Here is a 12,766-nt window from a genome sequence, read left to right as displayed (position 1 = left end):
GTCTGATTGCGCTACAGGCTTGCTTCCGTTACTAAAGCCGAAATACTTTCGCGTGCACTGCCTTTATATGCAGCTGTATGCTGCACATTAGGTCTAGACGTCTACAGCCACGAAGGAGTGGCAACCTAACACTGCATATACATTTCAAAGGCGCATCGCATTTATGTGACCAAATGAGACTCGTCACTTTGTTTCTCAGATAGGCAGCCTACAGGTATGAGGTCGCTTCATCGAAAAAAAAAAGAAGTTTCTATCTGCTGCATAAAATAAATCAGAAATGCCTCAATAAAAGCCACCTTGTTAATTCAGTTGTGTGTTAGCATGTGTTGAAGTGTGTATATTTAATATACATGGTTGGTAAAGTTAGTATTGCTGGAATCTTTCTGGTGTGTCTAACATACTCTGCGTAGTAAAATTGTTTCAGAATTGTTTGAAATAAATCTTTACAAAAAATCTGTTTACACAACAGTGTGTTTGGAAAGACACTAAGAGAAATAGTGAAGTGTATTCAGGAATGACTTCATCTCTTATAGGCCTGAAGTAATTATTACAGAAACAGACAGCAAAGTTAAGCATGCACTCAAAGTTGTGGATTGGGTTTTCTTAAAGGGGTTATTATCTGCTTCTACTGTAGGATCAGTCAGGCCTTTTTTGTCCCTTAAACAGCACTAAAGTTGGCTTCAGTCTGCCTTGTGTATTGGCTTACACCCAGGACATAGGAAAACCTGATGACAGGTCATGTCAGACAACTACCCAAATATAGGCTACTCCGCATACAGCTTGCTAATTGTGTTATTAACAGTTTTTTAACAGCATTGATAAATAATGTTTATAAACTTAAATACAAATACATATTGTTTAAGAAAGTGGAATGTTATCCTTTTTTGTACAATTGTCATAACATGCCTGATTCTTTTTCTATCATATACCATGAATGTGTAAAATTGACTGTATAAACAGCAATTCTAAGCCTCAATAAAAACAATCATATATTCCCCAGTGGTGTTTGTTTAGCCTAATAAAACATGATCTAGGAACTGTCATCCCAGCCATTCCACATAATGAAATCTTGTAGAGTTGTTCATGTGTTTGATCCCACTGGACAGTTAATACTCCTGGCTAGACATGCAAATCATTATATTCTACCTATATGATTTACTTGACTCTCCTAAATCCAATTAAATAAAACAGTAGTCTGAGATCTTAATTGAATAAGAGAAGCCGCTGTTTGTTTATGCTATCTTATGGTTTCCTAAAGAAAAGAGTACAAATCTTTCAGTATTATATTTTTATTGGTTGTCTTATAGTTGCAACATAAATTCTTTGGGTAACATTTTCAAATTAAACATGAAATGATAGGTATGTATTATTTTAGTAGTGTTTTTAAGAATCAATGATGAAGCAAGGTCAGAGTTCACAGTTCTAAATGTAGTCTTAATGCAGTCTATAATTGCCTATGGCTTTATTTGTGATAAAATCCTTTATCTTGTTTAAAAGCCAATCTTTTAAAAAGCTGTTGCTAATTTTTAGGGTTCTCTGGACTTTGATTCGAAACCTTTTTGCATCCTTTATAAATGTTTCAATTTTAGTTCATTTTCACAATACCTTTCTGAAATAAATAAGGCCATACATGTTCCTCTATACAAAAAAAAAAAGTGGGGTATGTTGCAATGATCCATGTGGAACAATTTATTTGCATGCATGTAATTGAGTGTGGTACTTTTCAAACTTGGTTCAGTCAGCAAAAACAAAAGTGAGAAAGGAAAAACTTTATTACAAAAAAATGGACAAATAAATGTCATAGACCTCAGTCATTTTTAATCTGTATGTTAACTCCGCCTTGTGTCATCCTTTATCACAGGCTTACTTGTTCATCTAAGAATTCCTTAATAATTTCCTTTGTGTCATTTTATTTAGTTTATGTATTCTGGAGATTTATACACTATCAATTAGATGGACGAGACCCGTCTGTTCTCCAGGTGGAAAACAATAGCTCAGTGGGATAAAAATAACTACAACATTGCACTTTTCTTTAATCCTTTTAATCAAAATGCAAGACCCAATAAACACGTTAGGCTGCGTGTTAATGATGGTGTGCATGTAGGTTATTAGCATTACAAAATCAGCTCATTGAAACTACGACAGGCTAGACACTAGATCATTACAGGCTACCATTCCAATGAGAGCATCGCCAGTATTCACATTTATGAGAACAGAACATATAAAACGATTAACTCTTACTGAATTCTTTCACAACAAATATTTGAATGTTAAATAATTCATCTAAGATCCGGTAGATTACATCAGAATATTATGCAAATTAAGATTGAAATAAAGCCTGTATTCATCTATTATTACAATCTAGGTCAGCATGTTACTGACTTAATAACCTACAACAAAGCTTTATGAGTTTGAATATTGAAATAAAGCCTGCAAGCATTTATTGTTATAATAATTATTTTATTTTATATATGTGGATGTGATTATGTATGCTGTATTGCATTTGCGCTATAATTGCAAAACAAATCAGATAGCCCTTCGTGGAATTCCAGCGCTTTAATTTGGCCAGCAGTGGGCGCAATTCCATTGTCATAATGGAACTCATCAGCAGTGGCAGCAGATTAAGAGGTTCTATTTAATTAGCAAAGGTAACATAAAGATAATTTAATCTACTGTTTGTGTGTGTGTGTGTGTGTGTGTGTGTGTGTGTGTGTGTGTGTGTGTGTGTATGTATATATATATATAGTAATGATAGTAGTAATGATAGTAGTAATGTAGTAATGATATCCCTTTCGCTCTTCTAGGTTTTAGGCTACACAGGTTTAAGGTTTTTGCCAACCTTTTAAAAAAAGAATTATTCAAACAAATTCTGACATACAAAGTGAACAAAACATATTTCTTTATTCAACATGTTAAAATAAATTGTTTCTGTCCAACCATATCTTGGTTACTGTGTGTATCCTACAGTATCTTATATAAGTGGGTTACTGTGTCCTTGTGTTCTGGCTCATTGGTTCCCAAACTTAGCCCTTTTCTTTTTCTTCCATTTCAGCTCCATTTCAGTAGAGTCCAGCTGTAATTGACTGCCTGATACGAGCAGCAAATTGTGCCTCATAGGATGATTTGCCTACAATAGCCTAAGTGCCTACATTGCAGACTTATCTGGTCATGTATTATGGTTGCTGTAGGCCTGCCGTAAACCTACCTTACAGTAACTGCTTTTTAGATGAAGAGGCACGTCTACTTTTTAAACACAAGTCTACATTTTGGCCTTGCAATTGATTCATATATTCTTAATTCATATACGTTGGCATCTCAATAACAAATAGGATATTTAAACTCTTTGTTGATTTCTAAATGCCATGCTGATCCATACTGCGATGTCAACAATTCCGATTTTTGATGTGAACAATTCTGAGGAAGCTCATCAGTTTTAATTGCAACTGAACATAATTGTGACAGAGCAAGAGAATATCTTCAGATGTCACACTTGATAAAAAAAGTAATTATATTAATGTTACCTTTTTATTATGTTTTGTTAACTGCGTTAATGTTTGATTGTTTTGTAGTTTATAATGAGATAACGAATTTCTGTAAAGCTCTCCTGCAGTGTTCATACTGCTTTTGAAAATCAAAAACCATTAAAGTAAACGTTTAATAACTTATTTTGTCTCTAACATTGTAGCTACTCCAAATGTATGTATGAAAGTCTTTATTTATTTATGAGTTATGACGCGCATAGCGGAATATACCTACAGCGTCCCCGAAAGTGTGGTGAAGCAAAACAGCTGTTGTGCGTTGGTCGCCATGTTGGTGTGGAATTCTTTTTGCCTGCTACTGCAGTCGCAGTGACCAGAACGCGGTCGGTGGCTGGCTGAAGTCGTGATGCGAGAGGCAGGGGCTTCAAACATCCGCTCATAACATCGCCGTTGACCCAGCGGCACTTCTGTTCGTATCGGTGTCTGGCGACTGTGAAAAGGATTTATTCGCAGAATCGCCGGATTATTATGGACCATACACGTTGTCTTCTGAGGAGCGAGATACAATTTTGAAAAGTTGTGTCAACTTAGCTCAGGCAGTTAAGACTTTTAGCTGTCTCGCAGGATGTGTTGTCCTATCTAGCCTGTCTGCTAGCTGTAGGCTTAGTGTCAGTAGCGAAGAACTTTGTTGTTAGCTGACCGCGGTTTGCTACGCTGTGTTAATGTGGTTGGCGGTACTTTTAAACGTAATGCTTTACACATCTATTTTACTAAACGTCGTTCCACTATAAGTTTAACAAAAAGGTTCATAAACTTAAGGTAATTTCTAGGTGTTCCAGTTATCTAGGTAAGCAGTTTGCGAGCAATCTTCACTAGCTAGCTAACCTAACCTAGCATATGTTACACTGCTGCAGAGATCGCTATCCAGCTACCTAGGTTACTTTCCAGCACTTCAGGTCAGGTCCAGTGGATAACCAAGTTTCATTCTTAACAAGACAACCAGTTGATGATTAACATTTGTGACTGTAAATGAACATGGATTGTAAATTAGCTTAGCCAGCTAGCTAAAATAGCCCTAGACAGATCGGTGTAGGTATCAGTTGTAGCTAGGCTATTTATTGAGTTTCTGGAAAAGACTTCAGGTCCTTTAAACACAGAATATAGTACAATTGGTCTCAATGGCATATAGCTAGCTAATTTAACTTCATTCGACCCCGCGTATGTATAAAAATGTCATCTTTGAAAACATGCAGCGGAAAATTAGCTGCGCCAAAGCAACGTTAACACACAAAAGAGCTAGCTTGCTAGCTAACGCAGTCCGAGCACACCATGGTTTGCTGCTGCGCGTGAATGGGACCATGAAATTTCTCATGTAGTTATTTGGGTAACCCCACCATCGACGTGGCTTGCTGACCACATTTCATGTTATTGTTTTCATTACCAAGAATATTCTATCACATTTTGATTAAATCAGGGACCACGCACGTTTGAACCATGTCAGGGGAAGTTCGTTTGAAAAAGCTAGAAAAAATGATCCTCGATGGCCCTGTCCAGTCAAATGGACAGTGTTTCAGCGTCGAAACTCTTTTGGATGTTGTGATTTGCCTTTATGATGAGTGCAACAACTCTCCACTACGAAGAGAGAAGAATATAGCCGAGTTCTTGGAGTGGGGTAAGTAAGATGGCCAGAACACACGAAGTTAAAGTTGACAATTGGTGGCTAGTTAGTGTTGAAGTACTTGGCTGGATAACTTAATATCGTGTGGTTCTTTGTTGACAAGTCTGTCGTATTGTTTTTGTCTAGAGCCTCAGCATCTTTTAGTTAGACAATACCACCAATAACACTCTTACACTACACTAGACTCATTAATATACAAAGAAGCATGCTGTCTAGGTGACTTAAGTGCATTTCTCTACGATTACTTTAAAGTCTGCAAGCCTCTTAAGTATGAATAGAGCGCTACCATAAAGTCAAGTATCAACATGCTTGCCAAATACTTTGTAGTCATGCCGGTGTGGTGAACTGCAATGCTGGCCTAAACATCAAGGAGCGCTGTATTAACCAGAATTACCCACATGTACCCCTCACTGGTAGCTGAATGACAGACAATTGACAGGGCAGTGATAATCTAAACATCTACATTAGGCCTATATTATGAACAGCTACATTATTTCTCTGAACACACTGTTGCTGAATGGTTAAATAACCCTTCTGCCTCCCAGATTATCTAAATAACATTAGATGTTTTGTGAAGTGAGGGTTTGGAGCACAGTCAGTAAGTATATTGTAGTTGAAAATGCTCTCAACTCCTCCACAAGTCTAGAGTATGTGATAGGATCATACATTACAGGACACTGGACATCTAGAGCAGCATTTTATATTACTTTTAGAAACCCACCCACCCACAGTTGTCGAACTGTCTTCATGCATAGTTTGTTTCCCTGTCCACAACACTGCTGAAACCTTTGGGTGGCAGACCAACTTCTACTTGACCAGGAGTGACAGTGATGCTTATAAAGTCTAGCTACAGTGTTGTGCATGATGCCTTGGTGAAGGTAATACCCCCAATCATTCTGCTGCCACCATGCCACTGTCCCTGTTGTGATGGAAGTGGTCTGCCAGCAAAATAATAACCGGTCAGCAGTGGTCTTGTGGTCAGAAACTGATCTGTGAAGAATGAGGCACATTTAAAGAGAAAGGCTAATGAATTGTGAATTGCAACGGATGGCATACAGTCTGTAACTGGACACTTATAAAAGTATATTATATTTTTAAGATGTGTGTGTATATATGTATGTGTTTAGAATTAAATGTGATTATAATACAAATTATTTAATTATAGTAAATAAAATGTTTACTTATAATAAAAGAACATTGTAATGTAAAATGTGTAAATGTGTGAGAATACTATTTTTTGGAAAAGCTATCTGGTGTGTAATTTTATTTATATATTTAATACTTAGTTTTATTCACTAACACTTTGTGTAATGTAGATCTAAATAATGTAAAGCAGATTCCAAAATGTAGATTAAAATGTTATTATTTAGCTGTTTATTTTGGATTTAGTTTCATTTAGCATTAGGTATTTTGTGAAAAATGTTGTAACTTGTTTTGTAATTTAGTAAATTAACCTAAACAACAAGCTAATTATATAAATTAAAATTGTAATGAATATAATTTCTCCTCAGTATATTTTATGAGATTTGGCCACCACTTTCCAAATACATATCTCTCTGGATATTAATTATAACGTCATACTCTATGCTATACAGCTCTCTCAAGTACTTTGTTGTCATCTATACCATGCTACAGCCTTCTGGACTCACATACAGTTCTATTTATTTAATTATTTTTACTGCTAGCTCTAAGTGATTTGAAATTTATGAAATGGAATAGTTGTAGTATCATATAATAATTGGTGTATCTCTAAGAAAATGGATTTTATATTATTGAAAATATTTATTCCAAGCCTTTGACCAGTAACGTACATATGGGTATTGAATATCGAGCTATATTTTTGTTAAAAATTAAATGTAATCCCATTCAATGGTTTCATATCTGTCTACCCAGCATTTTGTCTTACTTTAACACATTTGTTAAAAGGGACCATGTCATGCAAGTCTTGTGATTAATAGTCCAGTTAACTAAAAAAATATAAAAAATTTTGCTTTAAGGGATTTCTCTGTATGGAATTAACTACCTTACTAGATGCTAATATGATACTACAGTGTATTACTTCCTGCATTTCCCAGACTTCCTTAACTTTTTTTGGGGTGTGGCTGTGTCTGCACTGTACAGACATAGCCATGCTCCTACTTTAACCATAAAAGCTAGTGGGCTACTGAAATCTCATCTTCTGAGAGTCACTAGTGTAGTGTTGCTGCTGTGATTAAAAACATGTTTTCTGTGAAATGAACAAGCGTCTTTACCCTGAGCCAGTCAGTATGGCTTTTTAAGGATGTGCAGAAAGAAAAGCTTCATTGCATACCACTAAACTGCTTTGTGTGTTCAAAATATGTCAAAACGTTTTTAAGGAGGGACTTATGTGCACTAAATCCAGATTGGAACTAGTGGAGGGGCTAGTGGACAGACCGTGCTGTGGTGGTGATCAAGTTCCCTCCATTTCATACGCACTGACATCATTTGGTCTTTTTTTTTTCCCCCTCAGAATGGCTTTGATGGTGAAGACCACTATTTTTTTCAAAGCTCTGCCATGGCACAGCACTTTCCACTATTAAAAACAAGCTGAACACGACTCTTTCTCTTTTAAAGCTACACCCTTTTAAGGGTGCTTCATGTGGAGAGTGGTGTCATTTTAAATTATAAGCATTTATATCTATAAAAAACTATGCTACTGCATACCAAGGCTGGAGCATAACTATGTTATTAGTTTTGAACAGAACTATTTAGAGTATTGTCCAGGTAATTTTTTAAAATTTCAAATTACAAATAAATAAAAACAAAGTTTAAAAGCTGCTTTTAAAAGTTATTTTTGAACATGGTAGTATTACAGCCTTGTGATCTCATTGCACTAATAACTTTGAGTTTAGGACTGTGGCAGCACTGTTGCTTTACATCTATCAGCCAGATTTATCATCACTGTCCTGACCCTGTGATGGCCACGTAGTTTAGAGATGTTTTGGATGACTGACAGGCTGCAGATGATGGTGTGTGTAGCTTATTCAGTCGGCTTGTCTTTTAATGTTTTTATTGGCTGTTTATTGCTCAGTGTTTTAGTATATGTAACTATTTAAAGCCCTGCAAATCACCACTGAACCTGCCTTTTTGAACTTGATAACCACACATTATTTCCTTGATTTAAAAAAAAAAGGCTGATTTGAGTACGTTTTTGAAACTTTCCATCAGTATCAGCAATGAAGGCTTACACATTTGTTAGATTTACATGGAGTTGCATTACTGAAATGGGAGAAACTCACAGCTCATAGAGGCACAGAACTAAAGGTCAAATGCATGAGGTGACTGTGTAGCTGTGCAAAAATGTGACATCGGCGGTATGTCATTGCTGTTTTGGCTTGCATCGGCCCTGGTGAGGACGTGCACTTTAAGGCATGCATACTTGTAGGAATGCCATAGATGCAGAGCAGGCCTAGTTGCTGTCACAGCCCAACTGTTTAATGGAAAATGCTGACTAAGAGAACAGGCTCTGACATCTGTCTTCTGGTATTCCAATAAGGGAGGCTGTGTGTGGTTCCTGCAGCACGTCTTAATGGGCTAGTGATGGTAAGACTGGGTAGTTGACTCCAGGCCTAATCAATGAAATTTATATGCAAGATGGCCTCACCTAAATATATTAATAAGGGACAGCTGTGACTAGAGATAAATAAGAGAACTTTAGGTCAGTACTGATGATGTTGCTGATTATTTTGAGCAATGTTGTGACGGCTATTGTTAACACAGGAGATAGTTAAAAAAAAAAAAAGCAACAAAAAAAACAAATGACCCATAAGAAGTAGAAAAAGTAGTTTGGTGTATTTTAGCAGTTATTATATTGCAGAGGGAATATGATATGGCTGTGTGACCATGCAGTCTTTCTTGCTGAGAAAGATTTGAAATGTTGAACAGTTGAACTGTTGTATTTATTTAACACAAAGCCAGTGCAGAAGTCAGAGGCCTTTTAACATGATTATTATTAACAACTGTGGATCTGACTTGTCCACTTAATTACATAACATTTTGTTCCTGTATACTTGAGTCACTCAGTGACTTTGAGAGATTCTTACCCTCTATGGAAATAGTGTTTTAGTGCTTCACTTGTTCCTTTGTCTTTATATGGTGTGGTGTTGCAGGGCATTCCAGTAGATGGACAATATGGTTAATTTAATTTATAGTCACATACCTCCTGGACTACGGAGTGTTACACTGCTGTGCGAGTTTCTGAATTCAGAATGTGGATTACTGTATACTGGAGGAATGGTTTTTGACTGCACAAGATGACCTGTTGGGTGTGGCAGTTTGAAATGTTCACAGTTTAATAACGTAGTCTAAAACTAAAATCACTTCAGTGTCATGATATTAATTGAACATTTAAAAACATACAAGCAAATGATGAAAATTAACTAAACGATTTATTACGAAAATATTCTGCAAAAGTCTTTGTACATCCTTTGTACAAAGCTGCTGTTTATTGGCCATACAGTAGATTTCTGTTAAATTATGCCAGGTTATGACTAACACATGTTGCTAAACACATCACATAGCCTACCGGTGTAATTTGACTTTTGCTATTGTTTATATATTGGAAACACAAAACATTTGGTTTGCATGGGCTTAAAAGAACATGGCCAGAAAGCTATGTATGATAAATAGCAGCTTTAATTATTTAGTGCCTTTTGAGATATTTGTAGGTACAGTGTTGTTTAATCAGTGGTTTTCAAAGTGGGAGTTGTGAGAATTTGGGGGGGTGTGGGGGGGGGGGGTCACAGGCAATTTGTGGAAAATGTACATAATCCTTTTTGATAATATTTAATGTATGATAAAGGTATGAACATGCTAGAAATAGCATGTAATAGCAGTGTAATGTGTTTTTCCATGCAGTCCACACCCCTGCGCTCTTCCGCAAGCACTCCTATAGTATGATTTAGGGGGAACCCTGAGGGAGTGGCTCACAAAGCCCAGCCTGCATGTTTGGGAAGTCACTGAGCACAAAAAGGATGAGAAACACGGGTGTAAGGAAAACAGTTAACAAGTAGAGACTAATAGATAAGATGGCTATCTCACGCTACTATCATGCATCGAGACTAAATGTGAAAATACTTTTACATAAAGTTGCATAATAGAAATGTGAGGCCATGACACTGTTACAACCTGAATAGTCTGACATTAATATGATGTTGATTGTAGGATGTACACACTTGGTTGTATATATCTAGAATCTATTTCTATAGAGTTTGACAGGTTAGCAGCTTTGATGACCCAGAAGTCAATGAATGACCTAGCCACAAAATGTAATTGGAGAAAAAATGGTTTACACTTTTATCTAAAGGATCAAACTGTTCTGCATTTGTGTTTTGTGTAGATCTATTCAGAGCACAGAGCACTTTTTGAAAGAAGTAAAGCACAGTGGGAATCTGTGAGCTTGTAGACTATAGTGAGCAAGCTGCCAGGCTTTGCCTCTGTTTGCCACCTCATGCATAAGTGGATCCTGATTATATTAAGATTTTGCACATAGAAATTAAGTCATGCTTCAATTTTATACTCTTTTGTTTTAGGCACCAGAGTAGCCTCTAGAGCAAGGGTGCCAAACCAGCACAATCTTCTGATTTCCCTGCACACCTGCTAAATCTGGTAATTACATGATGAGTTGAACCAGGTGTGTTATAGGTGGGAAATCAACAAACCCTGCTGGGCTCCAGTCCCCCCCAACCCTGGAACTGGACACGCCTGCCCTTAAGGTTTTTTTGTCATTCCATTGCTTTTCCCAGAGATATTCAACCGTAGGTCTTCTGTCAGTTGTATGCTATTTTCTGGATAACACATCTCCTATTATGAGATGAACCTTGCTGAACCTAGCAGCAGACGTCCTGGAAGCAGTGTCAATTGGGGTGTATACAGCAGTAGTGAAATAAATAAATAAAATAAATAAATATATATATAATTTATTTACTTATTTATCTATATCTATTTATTTAATTAAAGCATGGTTGCTTCCCACAGTCATGTTGGAAACCTGCTCTGACTGCTGGCTGTCTGCTTGTAGAGGACATGGATACACCTGTGCCTTGGGCGCTGTGGTGAATACATGCATCGTGGTCTAACAGGGTTAATGAGCCCACAGAATCCTGTGTTGCGTGTTAGACTAGAGAGGATAACATTACCACGTTTTCTCATGTGACATTTGTCGAGACACCAGGAGCAAAGCTACATTCTTAACTACATGCTGCTTATTGAATAGGTTCTCATGTGATACAAAATGAATGTTAAATATACTTAAAGCATTTTATAGTTATATTTCTTTAGCTTAACCCTGAAGGTACAAGGCTAATGTAGCCAGCAATGGAATCGAAACTTATGGCCACCGATTCTGAAATCACTGTAGACTTTTAGAGATCAGTAATGTTATTGTTAATGTATTTTATTTAAAATGAGAAATCTGTATTAAAAGTTTTGGATATATAGAGATGTAGATAAATTATATCCCTTTTAACTTTATGTACAATTCTGCCTTCAAACGTCTGTCTGATGCTTAGGCAAAATGATTATAATTAAACAAAAAAGGGATTGCAAATTCAAGATGGCTGCAACTAGAGTGTTCAGCTTTGTGGTATATTTTTGTTCATTTTTGATAGCTAACACTCATCCAATGTTGGTGTCAGAAAAACACTTCAGTTTTCGTTGCTTAACATGATGTTGGTTAAGAAAGGTGTTGGTAAAGGCATATGGTAGTGCACAGTTTGATGTTTGTGCTTGTGCACTAAGATATTTCTCTGTCTGTCTCTCTAGCTAAGCCATTCACATCTAAAGTGAAGCAGATGAGGCTGCACAAGGAGGACTTTGAAATCCTGAAAGTTATTGGACGAGGAGCATTTGGGGAGGTAGGTACTCAACAAATTTACAGTGGGGAAAAGCATGGACCACATGATTTGATTTTTTTTTTGTTTTGTTTTCTATCACTAATATTGATCATTGGTGAAAAGTGAAGCACTAACAAGGGTCAGTAGCTCCATTAAAATGTTGTAAAGTCTCAGATGTAAATAGCATTTGACATCTGTGGTGGAAGCGAGTTGATCATCCATCTGGTCTGTGGAAACAGTCATGTTTCCACTGTCATCAGCATGCCTGGAAAGTCAGCATCCAGATCCATTAACTCTGATGTATATGATGATACATACACACACACACAGATTCACAGGCCACTTTATTAGGTACACCTGTTCAATTGTTCATTAATGCAAATATTCAATCAGCCAATCATATGGCAGCAACTCAATGCATTTAACTATGTAGACATGGTCTGAACTTCAGCAAGTTATCTTGACCAAGCATCAGAATTGGGAAGAAAGATGATTTTAAGTGACTTTGAATGTGCATGGTTTTTGGTGCTAGACAGGCTTGTCTGAGTATTTCAGAAACTGCTTATCTATTGGGATTTTCATGCACAACCATCTCTATGGTTTACAAGAATGGTCTAAAAAAGAGAAAATATCCAGTAAAGCAGTTCTCTGTGTGAAAATGCCTTATTGAGGCCAGAGGTCAGAGGAGAATAGCCAGACTGGTTTGAGCTGATAGAAAGGCAACAGTAACTCAAATTTCCAGTTGTTACTACTGA

At 36.7% G+C, this 12,766-nt stretch overlaps 1 protein-coding gene across 18 annotated transcripts in view; it reads left to right on the top strand.

The window, feature by feature from the left end:
* The first annotated feature begins 3,804 nt into the window (after positions 1-3,804).
* cdc42bpaa (CDC42 binding protein kinase alpha (DMPK-like) a) overlaps positions 3,805-12,766 on the top strand; it is a 51,682-nt gene continuing 42,720 nt past the window's right edge. For 14 of the 18 annotated variants that reach the window (XM_035532595.1, XM_035532594.1, XM_035532589.1 and 11 more), the window contains exons 1-2: positions 4,974-5,151; positions 11,941-12,032. In XM_035532595.1, the coding sequence (XP_035388488.1) occupies positions 4,974-5,151; positions 11,941-12,032 (270 nt within the window). Of the gene's footprint in view, positions 5,152-11,940; positions 12,033-12,766 lie in introns of all 18 variants that reach the window. The other 4 variants (XM_035532599.1, XM_035532600.1, XM_035532582.1 and 1 more) reach the window with 2 other exon arrangements.

Source organism: Electrophorus electricus, chromosome 13 (genome assembly GCF_013358815.1).
Source record: "Electrophorus electricus isolate fEleEle1 chromosome 13, fEleEle1.pri, whole genome shotgun sequence".
Taxonomy (NCBI): Eukaryota; Metazoa; Chordata; class Actinopteri; order Gymnotiformes; family Gymnotidae; genus Electrophorus; species Electrophorus electricus.
This window is presented reverse-complemented; position numbering and strand designations above follow the sequence as displayed.